This window comes from Aquarana catesbeiana, linkage group LG12, assembly GCF_042186555.1.
Source record: "Aquarana catesbeiana isolate 2022-GZ linkage group LG12, ASM4218655v1, whole genome shotgun sequence".
NCBI lineage: Eukaryota > Metazoa > Chordata > Amphibia > Anura > Ranidae > Aquarana > Aquarana catesbeiana.
The window spans coordinates 63,926,628-63,949,357 of NC_133335.1; the positions used below are offsets into that span (position 1 = coordinate 63,926,628).

Genomic DNA, 22,730 nt, shown 5'->3' on the forward strand with positions numbered 1-22,730 from the left:
GAAGCCGCTGGGACACCTCCATTGATGCTACCTTGGACCGCACAGTGACCATGGACTTCACCACTATTAGTTTGTGTGCTTGATTCTCACTTATACACTGTGAGTAGCCATTTGGCCTTCTTTCACTTTTCAATGAAATCGTTCACTACATACTGCACTCAATTTGGCGTGCCTTGTCCTTCTTCTGCTTGTCTTCCAGAGTTTGCTTCAACTTCCAAGGGAGCTGCCGCTGGTGCTATGAAATGAACCCTTTTTCATTTAATGCTGGGACTATTAATAAAAATATTTTTATATATACAGTATCTCACAAAAGTGAGTACACCCCTCACATTTTTGTAAATATTTTATTATATCTTTTCATGTGACAACACTGAAGAAATGACTTTGCTACAATGTAAGGTAGTGAGTGTACAGCTTATATAACAGTGTAAATTTGCTGTCCCCTTAAAATAACTTAACACACAGCCATTAATGTCTAAACCGCTGGCAACAAAAGTGAGTACACCCGTAAGTGAAAATGTCCAAATTGGGCCCAAAGTGTCAATATTTTGTTTCGCCACCATTATTTTCCAGCACTGCCTTAACCCTCTTGGGCATGGAGTTCACCAGAGCTTCACAGGTTGCCGCTGGAGTCCTCTTCCACTCCTCTATGATGACATCATGGAACTGGTGGATGTTAGAGACCTTGTGCTCCTCCACCTTCTGTGAGGATGCCCCACAGATGTTCAATAGGGTTTAGGTCTGGAGACATGCTTGGCCAGTCCATCACCTATACCCTCAGCTTCTTTAGCAAGGCAGTGTTGGTCTTACAGGTGTGTTTGGGGTCGTTATCATGTTGGAATACTGCCCTGCGGCCCAGTCTCCGATAGTAGGGGATCATTCTCTGCTTCAGTATGTCACAATACATGTTGGCATTCATGGTTCCCTCAATGAACTGTAGCTCCCCAGTGCTGGCAGCACCCATGCAGCCCCAGACCATGACACTCCCACCACTGTGCTTGACTGTAGGCAAGACACACTTGTCTTTGTACTCCTCACCTGGTTGCTGCGACACACGCTTGACACCATCTGAACCAAATACGTTTATCTTTGTCTCATCAGACCTCAGGACATGGTTCCATTAAATGCATTTCCTTAATCTGCTTGTCTTTAAAAAACTGTTTGCAGGCTTTCTTGTGCATCATCTTTAGAATAGGCTTCCTTCTGGGACGACAGCCATGCAGACCAGTTTGATGCAGTGTGCGGGGTATGGTCTGAGCACTAAGAGGCTGACCCTCCACCTGTTCAACCTCTGCAGCAATGCTGGCAGCACTCATACGTCTATTTCCCAAAGACAACCTCTGGATATGACGCTGAGTACGTGCACTCAACTTCTTTGGTCAACCATGGTGAGGCCTGTTCTGAGCGGAACCTGTTCTGTTAAACCAATGTATGGTCTTAGCCATCATGCTGCAGCTCAGTTTCAGGATCTTGGCAATCTTATAGCCTAGGCCATCTTTATGTAGAGCAACAATTCTTTTTTTAGATCCTCAGAGAGTTCTTTGCCATGAGGTGCCATGTTGAACTTCCAGTGACCAGTATGAGAGAGTGAGAAAGATAAAACCAAATTTAACACACCTGCTCCCCATTCATACCTGAGACCTTTCAACACTAACGAGTCACATGACACCGGGGAGGGAAATTTGGACATTTTCACTTAGGGGTGTACTCACTTTTGTTGCCAGTGGCTTAGACATCAATTGCTGTGTGTTGAGTTATTTTGAGGGGACAGCAAATTTACACTGTTATACAAGCTGTACACACTTGTAGCAAAGTATAATTTCTTCAGTGTTGTCACATGAAAAGATATAAAATATTTACAAAAATGTGAGGGGTGTACTCAGTTTTGTGAGATACTATATATACATACTGTATATTTATTAACCAATTCAGATTGCTGTTATATTGTTTGGTTGGTTTTCGCACCATTTCTTCCTTTTCTTTTTACTTTTAGTTACCTTAGCTGTGCTCCCCTTCCATTCCTTTCTGTGTCACAGCTAGGGACACTACCCATTTCTTCTAGGTATGGGGGGGAGTGATCAGGCCTAGAAACCATCTCTACACATCAGAGGTTGAAGGTTCCTATACATCAAACATCAGAGGTGGGAGGTCCACTTCCCTTTGTCACTCTATGTGCCACTGATGTCTTCTTCAGCCTGGTGTCTACTTTCTTTGGTCATTAGGTGGCCGTAGATGATGTAACGTCTTCGCATGCACATAGTTGCCAACATTGTAAAAAAATGTATAGGGCACTTTTTTGTCTGTGGGCAAAGTCTTATTATAATGAGGGGGCGGGGCATGCGTTTTAAGGTATGGTGTAGAGGTGGAAGAAAAAATGTGGCATGCGCAGTGCGCCGCTGCGGAAAAAATGGGCGTAGTTTCAACGGAATAGCGGGCGTGGCTTAAAGGGGTGTGGTCCGAGTCTGAGATGAATGAGGGATGGAGGGAGAAAGAAAGAAATAGGGAGGGAGGGAAGGAGAGAGAAGGAAGGAAAGAAAGAGGGATGGAGGGACAGCAGGCCCAGATCCTACACCACAATAGAAATATGTGTATTCCAGAACGTTTAACAATTAGCAGATAAAGATACTCCAAACACCTGGTGTTAGTGCTTCAATTATCCCGGCACCATGGTTGTTATGGTGTGTGGATGATTGAAGCGCATTATTATTATTATTACAGTGTAATATAAAATGAAATAGTTCAACTCACCATAATGTAGAATCAGTGGGAGCCCCGAGCGTGTCCCCTGCCACCAGATGCCATCAGGTGTCCACAGTGGAGTCCCTCCTTCCATCAGGCATTCCCAGTAGAGTTCCTCCTTCCATCAGGCATTCCCAGTAGAGTCCTTTCTTCCATCAGGCATTCCCAGTAGAGTCCCTCCTTCCATCAGCCATTCCCAGTAGAGTCCCTCCTTCCATCAGGCATTCCCAGTAGAGTCCCTCCTTCCATCAGGCATTCCCAGCAGAGTCCCTCATTACATCAGGTGCCCCCCAGCGGAGTCTCTCCTTACATCAGGCATTCCCAGCAGAGTGCCTCCTTACATCAGGTGTCCCCAGCGGAGTGCCTCCTTACATCAGGTGTCCCCAGCGGAGTGCCTCCTTACATCAGGCATTCCCAATAGAGTCCCTCCTTACATCAGGGTTCCCCAGCGGATTGCCTCCTTACATCAGGTGTCCCCAGTGCAGTCCCTCCTTACATCAGGTGTCCCCAGCGGAGTGCCTCTTACATCCGGTATCCCCTGTGGTCAGTGTCCCCAGCAGAGTGCCTCTTACATTAGGTGTCCCCATCAGAGTGCCTCTTACAGATCTGTGTGTTCTGTCACAAGCTCCAACCTACTCCACAGCCGAGACAAAGGGTTGGCTGCAGCTCCATGTGTCTCCTCTCGTTCCTCGTGTTCAATGGAGAGGGGAGGGGCCGATCCGTGCAGCTAACCCCAGCTTCAGTGTGCAGGAGAATTGTGAATAGAGAAGTCGATTCATTGGCTGAACGGATCGAGCCCCCTCCCCTCTCCACTGAACACAAGGGGAAAGAGTTCTTGCGGCAGCGCCAGCGGCCATTTTGTTGGAGCCAGAACTGCTGCAGAGCCAAAAACATTCCCGATTTCCCTGGACAAGGGCAAAACCCCGAATCAGGATGGCCTCCGATCAGGATGAGGGTCCCAAAATCGGGATTGTCCCGGGAAAATCGAAACTGTTGGCAACTATGCATGCATGCTGCAATTACATCTAAGGATGAGCGAATCCACCAAGGTTCAGTTTGCCAAAAGTTCAGCAAACTTGCAAAAAAAAAATGTGTGAACTTGTAAAAAACAATATGGCAGGAGCAAGGGCATATTTCTCTGGCTCTAATGGCCAAAATACACTAATCCTTTAAATTACAGGTATAGATGATGCCTTAAATCCGTACTTGGCAGTAAGAATGATTTTCTTGGACAGTTTTAGTAACAGTGTATTTTGGCAGCATATTTTTAACTGTGGAATTACCTTTTTTCATCAACGCCCCATACCAGTACTATTTGAATTATATCAGATAATGAAAGGCATTTTTCCAGGTTGTTTTAGCAGTGATAAATGTGTTTTTATCATGCAAAACTAAACCTGCTTTAAACAGGTTACACAGCACTGCAGGTTACACTTTTTTACTTTTTAACCACTTGCTTACTGCCCAGGCCAATTTTCAGCTTTCAGTGGTGTCACACTTTGAATGACAATTGCGCGGCCATGCTACACTGTACCCAAATTAAATTTGTATCACTTTTTTTCCCACAAATAGAGCTTTCTTTTGGTGGTTTTTTGTTCACCTCTGTTTTTGAAAAAAAATACAAAACAGTTTTATACTTTGTTATAAAATTTTGCAAACAGGTCATTTTTCTCCTTCATTAATGTATGCTGATGAGGCTGCACTGATAGGAACTGATAGGCTGCATTGATGGGCACCGATAGGCTGCATTGATGGGCACTGATAAGGTGGCACTGATGGGCACTGATAGGTGGCACTGGTGGGCACTGATGAGGCTTCACTGTGGACACTGATGAGGTGGCAAGGGTGGGCACTGAGAGGTGGCACTGATGGGCAGCACTGATGGGCACTGATGGGCAGCACTGAAGGGCATTGATAGGTGGCACTGAAGGGCACTAATAGGTGGCACTGATAGCTGGCACTGATGAGCACTGATAGGTGGCAGAGATGGGCACTGATGGGTGGCAATGATGGACAGTGATGGGCACTGGTAGGTGACACTGATAGGCAGCACTGCTACGTGGCACTGATGATTGATTGGCACCACTGGTGGGCATTGATAGGTGGCACTCGTGGGCAGTGATAGTTGGCATTAATTTGTGGCACTGATATACACTGGTGGGCACTGATATGCACTGTGTGGGCACTGGCAGGTGGCACTGGCAGGAGGCACTGGTGGGCACAGATGAGGTGGCTGTGCGTCTTCCTCTTCTGGACAGATGTCCTTTACACAGAAGCCGGTGATCGGCTTTTTTCTCCTCATGCCGTCAGCGTGAGGAGAAAAAAAAAAGGATTACCGATCTTCTGTTTACATCACGTGATCAGCTGTCATTGGCTGACAGCTGATCACGTGGTAAGAGACCAGGATCGGCCCCTTACTCTGATCTGTGATCATCCGAGTCTCATTGACTCAGTGATCACAGCACGCGTTGCGCGCGCGCTAAAGGGGGGGCGCGGGAGCGTGCAAAGGGAGGGACATCTATTGACAACCTCCCGGTAATATAAGTCCGCGATGTGGCCATCATTCGGCTATAGCACGGATGGGTACAGGTTAATACATATTCACATTGAATAATGTTTGAAACTCATCGATTGTAGAATTTTAACACAAACAAGTTTGACACAACAAACATGTTATACTCACCTGCACTCTGCAATGGTTTTGCACAGAGTAGTCTGACATTTTTCCTTCTGGGGTCCCCCACCAGCGCTCTAGGCTACTTCTCTTCTTGGTGTGCCACTATAGGAAGCTGCTTCCTATGGTGGCACATCTGCAGGCTCGATCCCAACCCTGGCTGTGTGCGTGTACACGCACAGCGTGGCTCAACACCCATGCCCCCCACACACACACACATTTTCTGCTCACAGGATTTGATTGACAGCAGCAGGAGCCAATGGCTACTTTTGCTGCCTCTGTGAGCATAGAGAGAGGAGAGAGCTGCTGCAGGTGGGTACAGCACTGGATCAAAATTGGACTTAGGTAAGTATAAAGGGGAGTGAGAGGGTGATCAAACACTGGGACATTTTTTTACCTTGATGCAGGGAATGCATTAAGGTAAAAAATGTCCAGGCTTTAGAACCACTTTAAGGGTGTTTGAATCTTATAAAATTAATTGCTATATGGAACATCTAATACAACACATATAAACTAAACCTACTAAATATAAAGCAAATTAAATCTGTGTATATAATTAAAATGAACGGAGCCCTTTACTGGTAATTTTTAATCTTGTTTCTTTTGGAAAATTACTTTTTGCCATTTTTTTTTATAATTTAAGAAAGGGTCAAATAAATGTGGACTATACTAATAATAATGTAATTCAATAAGCATTTGTGTTTTTTGCAGATCCTCAATGCCACATTGGACAATGCTAGAATCCTGCTGCAGATTGACAATGCTAAATTAGCTGCAGAGGACTTCAGACTCAAGTAAGCAAACCCATACACATATTAATATGTCTGAAAACCAGACTTTATTTTTATTATCCACATGTAACCTTCGGAGCTCTAAAAATGTCCCTCTGCTATGATTATGTTTTTGCAAAGAACATTTTTTTTTATTGGCTTTTACCTGGCTTAAAAAATAGGGAGCTGTATTTCTACTAATTAAAAAGGGGGGGTGGGGGGGGGGTCTAATAACCCCTTAAGGAAAAGTTACCTTTTTCCTAGTGTGCCTGTTGGTAAATCCAACCAAGATGACAATATATGATACTGTAAAAAGTTACCCTGAACATTGTTTTTTGAGTATTAACCACTTCAGTCCCGGAGGATTTGGCTGCTCAATGACCAGAGCACTTTTTACAATTTGGCACTGCGTTGCTTTAACTGGTAACTGCGCGGTCATGCAATGCTGTACCCAAACAAAATTTGCGTCCTTTTTTTCCCACAAATAGAGCTTTCTGTTTATGGTATTTGATTGCCTCTGCGATTTTTACTTTCTGCAATATAAATAGAAAAAGACCAATTTTTTTTTTAAAAAATGATATTTTCTACTTTTTGTTATAAAAAAAATTCAATAAACTAAATTTTAGTCATACATTTAGGCCAAAATGTATTCAGCCACATGTCTTTGGTAAAAAAAATGCAAATCAGTGTATATTTTTTGGTTTGCACAAAAGTTATAACGTCTACAAAGTAGGGTACATTTTCTGGAATTTACGCAGCTTTTAGTTTATGACTACCTATCTCATTTTTTGAGGTGCTAAAATGGCAGGGCAGTACAACCCCCCCCCCCCCCCCATGACTCCATTTTGGAAAGTAGACACCCCAAGGAAATTGTTGAGAGGCATGTTGAGCCCATTGAATATTTAATTTTTTTGTCACAAGTGATTGAAAAATGACAAAAAAAAAATAAAACATTACACAAAGTTATCACCAAATGATATATTGCTCACACGTGCCATGGTTATTAGGGATGAGCTGAACCCCCTGTTTGGCTCATCCCTAATAACCATGAGGGGGGCGAGGTCACCCGTTTACGTAACTGTGTGGCCCTCCCCTCAGTTATATAAGAGCTGTCATAAGCAAAGATGCATCAGATGGCGGGAGCCCCCCATGGAAGCGGATCAGATGCAATTTTTTTTTTCCTTTTTCAGTCCGGGCGGAGTGATAGAAGATAAACGGACATTTTTTTTTTTTTTTTTTAAATAAAGGACTTGTCCCAAGCTGTTTCTTGTCTTTTTTAACATTTTGACACTTTTTTTGTGAAATGGTAGGGGTACTTGTACCCTATTACCATTTCACACGGGGGGGGGAGGCCAGGATCTCGGGGTCCCCTTGTTAAAGGGGGCTTCCAGATTCCGATAAGCCCCCGCCCGCAGACCCCCACAACCACCGGGCAAGGGTTGTGGGGATGAGGCCCTTGTCCCCATCAACATGGGGACAAGGTGCTGCCCCAAAGCACTCTCCCCATGTTGAGGGTATGTGTCCTGGTACGGTTCAGGAGGGGGGGCGCTCTCTCTTCCCCCCTCTTTTCCTGCGGCCTGCCAGGTTACGTGCTCAGATAAGGGTCTGGTATGGATTTTGGGGGGGTCCCTACGCCATTTTTTTTTAAATTCTGACACAGGGTTCCCCTTAAAATCCATACCAGACCTGAAGGGTCTGGTATGGATTTTTGGGGGGACCCCTATGCCATTTTTAAAAAAAAATTGGCGCAGGGTTCCCCTTAATCATCATATAAGACCCAAAGGGCCTGGTATGGATTTTAGGGGGACCCCCACGCAATTTTTTTTTTAATTTTGGTTCGGGGTTCCCCTTAATATTCATACCAGACCCAAAGGGCCTGGTAATGGACTAGGGGGGGATCCCATGCTCTTTTTTTAATGAGTTTTATCTATATTACCGAGACCCGACAATTCATTACAGCCGCAATCAGTTTTGAATGACAATTTTTCCTTTACAAATGTAATTTTGCTGTGGTTCTGTTCTAAATACGGAAAAAATGCGCCACTTTACAGGCATACTATAGACACCCCCCAGGCACAATATTTAAAGGAATATTTCATTTTTATTGTTTCACTTTAAGCATTAAAAAAATCACTGCTCCCGAAAAAAACGGCATTTAAAAAAAACATTTGCATTGATACACAGGTCCCCAAACACTTTTTATTACAATAACTTGCATAGAAACATTTAAAATTAGCACTTTTGATTTTTATGTTAGTGTCCCATAGTCTTTAACAGCGGCTTTCGAATTTGCAGCGAACACGCATATTGTTCGGTGTTCGCAGAACATCCGAACAACCAAAGTTCGGCCTGAACTTATGCTCGGGCTGAACCATTCGCCCATCCCTAATGGTTATATGTGGAATTACACCCCAAAATACATTCTGCTGCTTCTCCTGAGTACGGGAATACCTCATTGTGAGACTTTTTGGGAGCCTAGCCGCATACAGGACCCCAAAAACCAAGCACCGCCTTCAGGATTTCTAAGGGTGTACATTTTTGATTTCACTCCTCACTACCCATCACAGTTTCGAAGGCCATAAAATGCCAATATAGCACAATACCCCCCCCCCCCCCCCCCCAATGACCCCATTTTCGAAAGTATACACCCCAAAGCTATTTGCTGATAGGCATGTTGAGTCCATGGAATATTTTATATTTTGCCACACGTTGCGAGAAAATGACAAATCTTTTCTTTTCTTTTTTTTTTTTTGCACAAAGTCGTCACTAAATGATATATTATTCACACATGGCATGGTTATATGTGGAATTACACCCCAAAAATACATTCTGCTGCTTCTCCTGAGTATGGGGATACCACATGTGTGGGACTTTTTGGCAGTCTAACCGTGTACAGGACCCCGAAAACCAATTACTTCCTTCAGGCTTTCTAAGGGCGTACTCGTTCACTCGTCACTGCCTATCACAGTTTCAGAGGCCATGAAATGCCCAGATAGCACAACCCCCCCCCCCCCCCCCCCAAATGAACCTATTTTGGAAAGTAGACACCCCAAGCTATTTGCTGAGAGGCATGTTGAGTATTTTGTAGATCTCGCTTTTTGTCACAAAGTTTTGATAATTGAAAAAAGAAAAAAAAATTACATTTTTCTTTTCTTTCTTCATTGTCAAAAATAAATGAGATCTGCAAAATACACGCCTCTTAGGAAATACCTTGGTGTGTTTATTTAAAAAATGGGGTCATTTGGGGGGGGTTTGTGCTATCCGGACATTTCAGGGCCTTCGTAACTGTGATAGGTAGTGAGGAGAAAAATCACAATTTTATGCCTTTAGAAAGACTGAAGGCAGTGCTTGGTTTTTGGGGTCCTGTACGTGGCTAGGCTCCCAAAAAGTCTCACACTTGTGGTATCCCCCCAAAAAAAAATTTGTAATTTTCCCGAAACTTATGGCAAAATATCAAATATTCCACTGACACAACATTGCTCTCAGCAAAAAGCTTGAAGTGTCTTCTTTCCAAAATTGGGTCATTTGGGTGGGTTTTGTGCTATCTTGACATTTCAGGGCCTCCAAAACTGTGATAGGTAGTGAGGAAGCAAAATCACCATTTTACGCCCTTAGAAAGCCTGAATGCGGTGATTGGTTTTCGGGGTCCTGTACATGGCTAGGCTGCCAAAAAGTCCCACACATGTGGTATCCCTGTACTCAGGAGAAGCAGCAGAATGTATTTTGGGGTGTAATTTCACATATGCCCATGGCATGTTTGAGCAATAGATCATTTAGTGACAAATTTGTGCAAAAAAAAAAATTCCCGCAACTTGTGGCAAAATATAAAATATTACATGGACTCAACATTCCTCTCATCAAATAGCTTGGGGTGTCTACTTTCCAAAATGGGGTCATTTGGGGGGGGGGGTTGTGCTATTTTGGCATTTTATGGCCTTCGAAACTGTGATAGGTAGTGGGGAGTGAAATAAAAAATTTACACCCTTAGAAATCCTGAAGGCGGTGCTTGGTTTTCGGGGTCCTGTACGTGGCTAGGCTCCCAAAAAGTCTTACACATGAGGTATCCCTGTACTCAGAAGAAGCAGCAGAATGTATTTTGGGGTGTAATTTCATATATAACCATGCCATGTTTGAACAATATATCATTTAGTGACAACTTTTGCGCAAAAAAAAAAAAAAAAAAATGTAATTTTCCTGAAACTTGTGGCAAAATATAAAATATTCCATGGACTCAACATGCCTATCAGCAAATAGCTTGGGGTGTCTAGTTTCCAAAAAGGGGTCATTTGGGGGGGAGTTGAATTGTCCTGGAATTTTATGCACAAGATTTAGAAGCTTGTGTTACACATCACCCACTCTTCTAATCACTTGAAGACAAATGCCCCGTACACACGAACGGAAATTCGGCCAGCAAAAGACCGATGAGAGCTTTTGGTCGGAAAATGCGACCGAGTGTATGCTCCATCGGACTTTTGCTGGCAGAATTCCCACCAGCAAAATATTGAGAGCAGGTTCTCAATTTTTCGGTCGGAAAAAGTTCCTATCCGAAAATGCGATCGTCTGTACAAATTCTGACGTGCAAAATTCCTACGCATGCTTGGAAACAATTCGACGCATGCTCGGAAGCATTGAACTTCATTTTCTTGGCTCGTCGTACTGTTGTATGTCACCGTGTTCTTGACGGTCAAAAGTTCAGAGAACTTTTGTGTGACCATGTGTATGCAAGGCAAGCTTGAGCTGAATTCCATTGGAAAAACCATCCACGTTTTTTCCGACGGAAAATCCGCTCGTGTGTACGTGGCAAAAGCCCTTTCTGACACTTTTTGTTTACATGAAAAAATATAATTTTTTTGCAAGAAAATTACTTTGAACCCCCAAACATTATATATTTTTTTAAAGGAAAGGCCCTACAGAGTAAAACAGGTGGTATTGCAATTTTTTTTTTTCACACAGTATTTGTGCAGCGATTTTTCAAACACAATTTTTTTGGGAAAAAACATACTTTTTTAATTTTAATGCACTAAAACACACTATATTTCCCAAATGTTTGATGAAATAAAAAATGATCTTATGCCGAGTACATGGATACCAAACACGACATGCTTTAAAATTGCGCACAAACATGCAGCGGCGACAAACTACATACAAAAAAAAATTTAAAAGCCTTTACAGGTTACCATTTTAGATTTACAGAGAAGGTCTACTACTAAAATTACTGCCATTGATCTGACCTTCGTGGTGATACCTCACATGCATGGTACAATTACTGTTTACATATAACACCAGACTTGACGCCTTTGCGCGTGAGCATGGGGGAGGACAGGGGTGCTTTTTTTTTATTTATTTTTTTTTAATTATTTATTTTGCATTTTTATTTTTAAACTGTTCCTTTCATACCAGTAAGTTGCTGGTCCTTGTTGGGCATACATTGTAATGTTCTTTTTTTGATGCAGCCTGTGAGCTGAGCGAAAAAATAAGATTGATCGGTGGTTATGCCCACCATTAGAACACCGCCCTTCATCCACCCACTTCTAATGATGGGCATACATGCACCATTTTTTTTTTAACTGTGGTGGTGAAATCAATGTGGTGGGTGCAAATGCCGTTGCTGTCAAGATAAATAAATCAGTGCTGCAGCTGAATGGTGTACCTACTAAGAAAATGCTTCGGCATATATGCTATTTTTTTTAACAATAAAACAAAGTAAAATTACAGTATAACAGTAAGACATACCAAACCTGCAAAGCAAATACAATAAAACATAGTCAAAATAAAACATTTTTTAACGCAATCAGTGCCTAAAAAATATATGCCGAAGCATGGGGGCAATCCCCCTACACCCCTGCCCCCATGCTTTGGCATATATGCTATTTTTTTTTTTTTTTTAACTGTGATGGTGAAATCACTTTCTACAGCGCTGGAGTCGCTGATTTACATAGCTGCAGCTAAATGGCGTACCTGAAAACAAAAAAATGGTTAACAATAAAACACAGTAAACAGTAAAGTATAAAAGAATTACATACCTGAAAAGAAAACATGATAAAACATAGTAACAATAAAACATTGCATTGTAGAATACAGTAAAAAAGAGCAGACCAATAGAGAGAGAATAGAGAGAGAGAGAGAACAATAAAACGTATATATATATATATATATATATATATATATATATATATAAAACACTTTTATTTGTAACGGTAAGGGTTGTAGTGGTTGTAACGGTTCGGTTCCAGGTTCGGGTCTCTCAAAATGCGATGTTCGACCTGAAGCTTTGTATAGCACATAAGCATTCAGCAGAGCCAATTGAAATAAGTATGCATACACTTTTTTGTGTCTGTATACCTAGTTGCCTTACGGGCAACTAGGTACGGCGCCAACAACTGGTCGTTGAGGTCCACACCTCTCATTTTAAGATTATATTCGTGGACACAGAGGGGTTTCTCCACAACACCAGTCACCGTAGGAATTTGGACCATCGTGTCTGCATGAAGGGAGGGCAGAAGGAAAACATTCCGATTATCCCTCCACTTCACAGCAAGCAAATTATTACACTTCAAGCAGGCTCTCTCCCCCAGCCTAAGATGAGAATCTAAAAGCCGCTGGGGTAAGCCCCGGCGATTAGATTGCACACTGCCACATGCGCCAATTCCATGATCAAACAAGTGACTAAAAAGTGGAACGCTCGTGTAATAATTGTCCACATACAAGTGGTACCCCTTTCCGAATAAGGGTGACACCAAGTCCCATACGATCTTACCAGTGCTCCCTATGTAGTCAGGGCAGTTCGCTGCCTCTACGTGACTATCTCTTCCCTCATAAACCATAAAACTATATGTATAGCCTGTTGCCCTGTCACAGAGCTTATCTTGACATCTTGACCCCATATCTGGCAATCTTTCTGGGAAGATACTGTTTGAAAGACAAGCAGCCAGAAAACTTAATCAGGGTCTCATCAATGCAGACAACTTGATCGGGCATAAACAAGGCTGCAAACTGTTGGTTGAAGTGGTTTACGAGGGGCCGAATTTTGTAGAGCCAATCATATCCAGGGTCACCCTGAGGAGGACAGAGTTCATTATCATTGAAAAAGAGGGCGCACCAGCCATGTGCATTATCTTTTATAAAAGTATTTAATAAAGTGATAAAGAGAAATTACTCACAAACAATAGTTGAGTGAGGCGCAATATAAAAACTGCGCCAATTAGCAGCAAGCGATTCCTATGATGAGCGAAAACTTCCAAAGGTCATGGAGAGGGAAAGACGTACAGGTACTCCCATTTGTTCATCCGTGTCACTCTGCTGACGTACATCGGCGTGCGGCAGTCGACGACTGGTTAATGCAGAACTCTGAGCAAATAGCTAAATGCACAGTTGAAATACATATGCTTGCTGTTTTACCTGCCAAAAGAGTTTCTGATCCCCTACATACACTCCTAAATCCCCCGATGCAAGCAACGCCCAGCTTACAATGTACTAATGAAGAAAATGAAGTTCAATGCTTCTGAGCATACGTCGAATTGTTTCCGAGCATGCGTGATTTTTTTTGCGCATCCGAATTGCATACAGATGAACGCATTTTCGGATAGGAACTTTTTCCGACCGAAAAATTGAGAACCTGCTCTCAATTTTTTGCTGGCAGGAATTCCGCCAGCAAAAGTCCGATGGAGCATACACACGGTCTCATTTTCTGACCAAAAGCTCTGATCGGTCTTTTGCTGGCCGAATTTCCGATCGTGTGTACGCGGCATTACAATTAGTATTACTTTCTTTTTCTGGGAACATCCATTGGTTCCAAAATCTAATGTTAAAAGCAAACAACATTTTGAAGTACTTTCGGACGACATTTTTCATATCATCAAATGTACTGGGAATTTTGGTACCAATGTGAGTTTGAAAATCTACTAGTGTATGGCCAGTTTTTCTATTGGCCCATCACTGTGAAAGGGGAGCACAAGCTAATAGTAAGGCACGGGGGGGGGGGGGGGGGAGGTGTCACAAATAGTGACTGTCCAACTTGATAAATCACTGCAACTTGTCCACACTCTACACAGCTATGTTGGCTATAAATGACACCAAGGTTTAAGCTGTATAGAGGGTCAAGATCAGATACATTAATTTAGACTATGGCACTTTACATGTCAGGGTTGGTTTTCTGACCACTCCAGTATAAAAGACACAAATGGTAAAATGTACCCTTTTACTAAAAAGGTTGTGGTGCTATTAATTGTAATTACAGCTAAAATATGTCTGATGGTAACCACCTGAAAGTGGCAAATCTAAAATTTAAGTGACATCATTTAATATTGGGTTATATGAAACATATTATATCAGTGGGACCATGGAGAATGAACCAAGCTACTTCTTAAAAGTTAATTGGTCACAGCAGCAAAAAGGTAAATTTGGAGATCTGGAGGAAGCTAGGGACAGTAGATGGGACTTTTTAAGTTAAGAATACATACTTTTTAAATTAAATCAGTTAGCTTGCAATGCAGAACTTGTCACAAGTAAATGTCCAGCTGGACCCTGCCCTAAGAAGCATACAGTCTAATCTTCACACATAAAATAGAACACCTGCAAAGTACTCAAAACATTCAGGAGATGGTGTGGTTTGTTTGCCTGGAGCTCTATAAGGGACAATAAAGGTAATGGTCACCTCCCATAGAGCTATCTACTAAGTCTGTACAAATGTTGTACTGTCTGTTAAAGACACATGCCAGCTTATCCAGACAGTTGCACTGAATGCTGAACTCCAAGCAAACAGCTAAATGTAAAGTTGAATTACTGCATGAAAACTTTCTTACCTGCAAGGTATGGGTAAATCTGTGCAGGGATTGGTAAATATGTGCGGCCATTCTTGATTACGTGGTGATTCAGGCACTCCTGCCAGACAGCTCAGGCAGATTTTAGACATCTCTGCAGACCGCTCTGTAGACTACACTGAAGTTAGACTATGACTGTGACAATGAAGAATGGGCAGTACACCAATGAAGACATCACTCTGCCAAGTGTTAGATGAGCAGCAGTGCGCAAAAACAAAAAAATGTGTGTAGTTATACCACCTCCTCAGCATCTCTTAACAAAGGGAACAAAAAAACTTTGTTTCTTTAAACCAGTAGAAATATAATTCCTGTGCTTTGTGTGTCAGCAATGGTAATGCATTTGACTCCACTGGCTCCCAATGACCATTAGGGACTGGGTGTGCAAGAAAAAAAGCTCCAAAAGCAGAACATAAAAAAGTCAAGATTTAATTTTATTAGTATCTTGCATCATAAAAACCAATACGTTTTGGTGGCTTTGAAAAGTCCATGTTATTCAGGGATTAATACTCCACATGCTGCCAGCTCAGCACATGAAGCAATCATCCCTGATGTAAGGGGACCTTTTAACCCTGGAAAAAGGTTGTTTTTTCATGATATTAGAGTCCAAATAAAATTAGATCTTGACTTAGGCTGAATTCACATTGGTCCCAGCTGGGGGTTCGGTGCATCCCTGTACACTGATTCAGGTGTGAAACAGGTCCAAATTTTTGCCTGAATTTGCATCTGAAATTGAGCCAAAAACGCACAGGACCCTTTTCCGATGCAGACCGCGGCTGTCCCGGGGCTGTGTGAACCGGCTCCATTGAGAGCCTGTCACAGTCTCCTGTCATGTGAATTGGATGAAGGAAACCCCCATCCAGTTCGCATAAGTGTGAACCCAGCCTCAATGTGTTTTGCTTTTGCGCTTTTTTTTATGCTTAACTTAGTGTTCCTTGTTCACCTAGTCCCTACTCAGGCAAAGAGCCAACCTTCAGCATCCACTACTGGAAGAGCTGTCTAAGAATAAAGAATTCCCTCTACACTACTTAAAAAAACAAAAAAAAAAAAAAAAAAAGAAATCGCCTACTGCTTTAGGAGATGCAGCGCCTTACATCTTTCTTCTATTTCCCAAAAATCATTAGGCAGGGCTGCCACAAATATAGTTCATCATATTTAGAGATCTAGTCTTTAGCAACAATAGACATGTTTTCGGTTAGATAGGAATACATCTTTGAATTGCTCAAGAGAAATGTTCCTAAATTTCATCATAGACTTTAACTTAGTTTTCTCAATACGTTTCAGTATTTCGTTTTCTCGGGTTTGGGTTTTAAGTGGGCTGCTCTTTCAATAGAAGTTAATTTTCAGACATAAATAGGGCCTCTTCCAGCCCTTGGGCCCCATGGCAGCCAGATCTTCTATGGCTGTAGCTATGGGCTTGGATAACTATATTTTCATTTTCAAGATGCAACACAATTTTGGTATACGCAATATGACTCCAGATCTTGGGGCAAGGACTAGTAGCAATAGCAACATACTAGTGGATACATTGGAGATCTTTTATGGATTTATCTGATTGGCCAACTGGGTAAACCAGGCATAAACCATAATCAGGTTAATTACACTTCATTTGATGTAGTTACCAAAAAGACCACTCTACATTAATTTGGAACCATTATATATGTATATAGTGGTTCTATTGTTGTGATAAATAGATGTTGCATTGAATTATTGCATTATAGGTTGTTATATTATTAGGTTCACTTTAAAGCTGGCCTTCCCTTAGTCCCCCCCACCCACCCCACACTCCATTTGTCACCAGGAGGAGAAGAAGCCCTATAAAAGCCCCTTTTTAATTTTAGTTGATCCTCATTGGAGCTTGCTATAGGGTTGAGGGCTCATACCTCACCCAGATTTTCCCTAAGCAGCCAATCTTTACTCACCATCTCTGTCACGTGGGAGGATGGGTGTGAGCCCTATGCTTCCCATGTTTCAAATTATTGGGTATTTTTCTTCCCTCCTTTCTTAGACAACTAAGCTGGCCATACACCAGTAGAATTTTGGTCAAAAATGTTCATTTTTGGAATATTTGCTCAATATTATAATGGTTCATAGGGTCAAATCAAAGTTTGTTTTGACTGTAGTCATGAGAACATTAGAAGGAGCAGGATGGACGTTTTTTCTCAAACTAACAAATTTCTAACTGTGAATGTAATGAAACACGTTTGACCTGTTTAGGACCTCTATATGCTTACATTCGCTGTCTAGTTCTGGGGCACACTCCATCACCATCCCCAGAATTGTGACCAAGATATAACCAACAGCTCACAGTCGCATTCTGATTATCAGGGGCTGGTAGGATGGGCTCCCAATGATGCTAGCACAGTGCAGTTGGTGCAGTAAGATCGGGAGCCCCTCTTACCGGCCTAGGTCCATTTATAGATATGGCTGGTATAAAAAGGAAATTGTGTGTGTGTGATTCCATTCAAAAAGCAGGTCTGAATGAAATTTTAAAGGCTTTCAAAAGAAATTAGTTGACTCAATAATGTCATAAAAAAGAATGTTCTGACCAACATTTTTTCTTTGAATGTCCAATCAAAAATCTATTCTTGTATGACCAATTGTGTCAGTGGAACATGTGTCCCCCTTATTTCTGTTTTGGTGACAACTCAATTTTTTTTAATCTTCTCCTACTTTCTTATGGTTACTAGGACAAACCAGCAACGTGAATCTCCCGAACAGGAATATAGGCAGCAATAAAAACCTGATAAGGGTGTAAACCACCTGATATTTTATCCAAACCTAAAAAAAATTTAAACATTTTGAATTTATATCCACTTTAAGACTTTTTGTGATGTTCCAACCTCTTTCAACTTATGTGTTATAGGTTTGAAACTGAGCAGGCTATGAGATTCGGAGTAGACAAAGACATTGCCGGTCTTCGAAAAGTGATTGATGACCTCAGCCTGACTCGATCCGAGCTTGAGGTGCAGATCGAGAATTTGCAAGAGGAACTGCTCTATCTGAAGAAGAACCATGATGAGGTCAGCGTCATTTTCACAGTTCTCTTGGTGGGGCATCTTCAGTTTTCACCCTCAAGGAAAGAGACTTGAGAAAACAGTGAGGTGAATTAGAATAAGCTGAGGTCCCAGAGTTTAGTGATATTCTAATTGTGGGAGTAATGAATTACAAAAACCTGTACAGTAAACATACATCTACAACAAATAACTGAACTTCAGTCTTACCTCCAGTGTTGCACAGTTGTACTGCAAGTGCTTTCTCTGAATCCACTGCACACTGTGAGCTTTTTACATTATACATTAGAACCTGCATCAAGTCAGATAGAGCCCACCTCATTTCCTGGCTGGAGGACTTCCAGCATCATCTAGCTCTTTCCCCCCCAGTCCTACTGTCTGTAGCCCATCACTTTAATTTAGCATCACATCTGGGCATTACCTAGCTGCATGCATATGCAGCCTGCCTTGGCTGTTAGTGAACGTAACAAATACGAACTTATCCGAAGTTACGAATTATCCGAAATAACGAATACCGCATCAAAACAAATGGAACGGAACAAATAATTATTAATAATAATAATAAAACGTTTTTATTATGATTATTATTATTATTATTATTAATTTGTTATGTTCCAATAGTTTAGATACGGCATTGTTATTTCGGATATTTCTTAACTTCGGATAAAATCGTATTCATTACATTCACTAACAGCCAAATTTGAAAGGAAAGTCCAATACCTATAATTTAATAGTTAGTAATAGTTATTATTAGTTAGTTATTATTTCAGATTTTCAAATTTTCGGGCTTTAGGATTTTCGAATTTCAAATTTCCAAATTTTCTAATATTCTAATTTTCGAATTTACGAATTTATGAATTTTCCTATTTACGAATTTTCTAATATTCAAATTTATGAATATTCAGAAAAATTCATTAAACAGGTTTTCGTTAATTCGGATATTTCCGAATGAAAGAATTTGTCGAAATTAGGTAAAAAACTAATTTGGTACGAAACAAATTGCACGTGTCTAATCTCCACTAGCTTTCAGGTCTCATGCCAAGCAGCTGCCCTGCTGCTTAATGAGCACAGGGGTTTGCTCACTTAGCATGGGTGCCGTTCAGAGAACATTTTCCCAATGAATGCAAAGTGTTCTTTGATTGGACAAAGTGGAGATCATGATATCACTGTCCCACCATTTCCAAACAGAGAATGTTTTAATGCAAAGTGTTCCCTAAATGGCACCTGTACCAAGCAAAGACCTCCTGTGTTCACAATGCAGCAGGACAGCCACTTGGTACTGGACCTGAAAGCTAGTAGCAATCGCTGTAGTAGTAGTGCCTACTACAGTGATTTCCAGCTTCCACAAGGATCCCACAGGTATAGTATATACACACTTACATTGGTCCAAATTGGACCACTGAAATATCTGTAATAATTGCCATACCCGGATATCAAATTTAAAACTTAAACTTTATTTTTTCACCTAAACTACAAAAATGGCAACACGAACGGCATATATACTTCAAACTTGCTCTGAATGAGAACTGCTATCACGGTAAAGATTTTAGAAATCAAAGTCCTCTATTTTTTTTTATACAGGAGGTTCAAGCTCTCCGCAGCCAAGCTGGAGGAACAGTCAATGTGGAGATGGATGCAGCACCTTCTTTGGATCTGGCCAAGGTCTTGAATGATATGAGACTCCAGTGTGAGACAGTGTGTGATAAAATACGCCAAGATGCAAAAAATCAGTTTGAAACCAAGGTATGTATCCCTATCACTGGGCTTTATTTACTGTTGTAAGATTCTAGAATATTCAGTTCAGAATAACAGTCTCTTAGACAAATGTTTTTTTGGTGAGTGTACTACATCTTATACCAAGTAAACAGGTGCACCCTGACCCACATTATCAGAGCACTGTGGCTTTTATTAAGAGACTTTTTCCTTTGACATTCTGTCTTAGAACCTGAGGAAGAGATCAGAATAAATCATTGCTTTGCCTCATTTATTAGTGCGTGTAAATTTAACCTTAAGCTACTGGGATCTGTAAACAATAGGATTTCAACAGAGATGCTAAAGAGAATCTGGAAAGCATGTGGAAAGAAGCTAAAAACTCAATTTGCTGGCTGGATATAAAAATACAACATATTCAGATGCAAGGTTTTATATTGGCATGCTTATATAAAATTCAATGTTGATTTTTCAGCCTAGCCATAATGAATAAAATGTACACAACACCACTATACAAGGTAGTATCAAAAAGTTTTGAGACTAGTTTTGTAACACGTCAACAGATGGCAGCACAAGGCTACACGCACAGGGAGCACGGACCTTCATAAGTCAGTGTGCCAAAAGACATTGTCCAGTGTAAATCGGGAGCTGTGCAACTGGTGCTATTCTGACCACGTGCGTTACCACGTCAGCTATTTCATCGTGGACCGCAAGTTAGAACAAACGTGAGTTCCTCACCGAAAACATGATCTCACTTCTGCACCCACCCAACTTGTCGGATTTGTCTCCTGTGGATTTTGCCCTCTTCCTGAAGATGAAGATCCAGCTCAAAGGTTGCCGTTTTGACACCAGCACAAATCACAGAAGGTGCTTGACACGCTTCGACAAGAAGAAATGACAGGAACGCTGGGAGTGCTGTATTACTGTGCAAGGGGACTATTTTGAAGGTGATAGTGTGTAAACGTAGCTAAATAAAGTACTTTCTTGTAAACAGAGCTAGTCTCAAAACTTTTTGATACCACCTCATATGCTTTTACTACAGTTAAAGGGTATGTAAACCCTAACAATGAACCACTTTTTGATCTGTTTAATTATCCATTGAAAGTCTTTGTTTAATAAGTACAACAAACTATTAGTTGACCCCACCAGAAATCTAGTAATTGAATAACTTCCTGTGCCTTCTGCCTCTGCATTTTTTCCCAGCTCTCTCTCTCTCTCTGGACTATAAAACACACCCCGTGTTATGAAGAAGAGGAGAGGGGAATATTTTCTGTAGTCCTGTCCTAGGGTGACAGGGTTCTGTTCTTAAATAGGCTTTTAAATATCTATAGCCAAAATAAATTCCTATTCCTGTTTACATTTGGTGTTCAGCTGAAACCTGTTAGCAGCTCATCACTTCATTATATAGCCTGATGTAACCTCATTTCTAGATGCTCCGTTACACACAGCTGATCTCATGTGATATGGCAGGTCTTTACATCCATATTAAATACAGCTAACCAGCATTGTACAAAATACATGATCTGATGCAGAGCTCGCAACAGAACCCAGAAAAAGAGATCCATGTTTTTTATCAGGTTGATAAAGGACGCAATTTTACGAAATATCCTCTTACCCATTTTATGCGCAATCTTTTTCTGCTGCTTTCTAGATAGAAGTGGTAAACAGGGAGATCGTAACCCATACAAGTGAACTACAAGATAACAAGACACGTATCACAGAGATGCATCGCAGCATACAAGGCCTGGAAATAGAGCTGCAAGCGGAACAGAACAAGGTACAGCTGTCAGCATCATTGCTACCATTTCTGGAAAATATATTTTATTATATGGAGATATGTTTTTATTTCCACTTTCAACCAGATTAAAAATTTTGGAAGAGAATCAGACCAAAAATTGCTCAAGTAGAGACAAATAAATTGCAACTGAATATTATTCACTTAGATTTAGTTAAAAAAATTATTAAAGATTTGACTTTGGGTGTGGTCCTAAAAAGGGAGTGTGGCTTAGACACTGCACTGTATAATTGCAGGTGAAAGACCATTTCAGTTGAGTTATGAATTTGGCTTTAGCTTGCTTAACTACCACCACCCCTTTTCCTTAACATAGAGAGTACACATTTCAACCTGGGGTGATGTATAGTACTAATGTATGGTATAGTACTAAAAATACAACACAACTTACAGATTTTATGTTATTTTTAGTATTTTTTTGCAGTTCTGCCTTTGCTCTCCAACACCTTTCCCCAGGCACTGATCTTAGTAACCTTTGTAAGCTGCCCAAGCACATTAGACTGTTTGGTTCAAAGCACACCTGTGCTTTTCTCATAAAACTTTGAATCCCCCACACAACTTTCCTCTTCCCCTCGCCACTTTGATTTATTTGAGTCTGAGCTAGAGTTGCCACCTCGTCCCTTTATACCCGAACACCTTTGAATTACATATGTTCTGAGGCTAATTAAATGCAGATAAGGCACCCAGTGAGTTTAATTACCACCTTAATTGGCCAGCCTGTGTAATTAATGTGTTCGGGTTTAAAGAGTTGGCAACAATAGTCTGAGCTTACACAGGGCTAAGGACTTTCTTTCCACCCCCTTGTGATAACACGGGTGCAATCATGATGTACCAGTGGTAACACCTGTCCTTCTATACCTAAAAGTACATAGAATTTTCTTTACTCTGAGAGGCTGAATGGTGGAGAAGTGAAAGAAGGGCAAGTATGTTTCTCATGGGTAAAACACAAGTTTGCTTCTAAAACATTATTGAGGTCAATAATTGGGCAAAAGCTTGTGGATCTCTCAAAGTGTCACCCAAACCACACTTCTTTCCCCAGTAGCCATCACTGATATCATATTCTTATATACCAGGCTTCCTCTGCAGCTAGTGAAATCTGCAGATCAAAGCCAAACCTCCCCTTCTCTAGAGCATATGACTGCCAACGCAAGCTACTGGTTGGTCTACAATGCAAGACTGGCATCAAGGACATGTCCTAGAGATAAGGAAGGTTTA

General features: G+C 41.3%; 1 protein-coding gene and 1 long non-coding RNA gene across 3 annotated transcripts in view; one reads left to right on the top strand and one right to left on the bottom strand.

The window, feature by feature from the left end:
* The window catches only part of LOC141114326 (uncharacterized), a 408,781-nt gene extending 393,305 nt beyond the window's left edge, over nt 1-15,476 (bottom strand). Inside the window, exon 1 of the long non-coding RNA XR_012236894.1 lies at nt 14,985-15,476. This is a non-coding gene — a long non-coding RNA (uncharacterized lncRNA). The remainder of the gene's footprint in view (nt 1-14,984) is intronic.
* The window catches only part of LOC141114322 (keratin, type I cytoskeletal 42-like), a 57,701-nt gene that overhangs the window by 22,570 nt on the left and 12,401 nt on the right, over nt 1-22,730 (top strand). For both annotated transcript variants that reach the window (XM_073607938.1, XM_073607937.1), the window contains exons 2-5: nt 6,125-6,207; nt 17,866-18,022; nt 19,595-19,756; nt 21,375-21,500. In XM_073607938.1, coding sequence (XP_073464039.1) covers nt 6,125-6,207; nt 17,866-18,022; nt 19,595-19,756; nt 21,375-21,500 — 528 coding nt within the window. The remainder of the gene's footprint in view (nt 1-6,124; nt 6,208-17,865; nt 18,023-19,594; nt 19,757-21,374; nt 21,501-22,730) is intronic.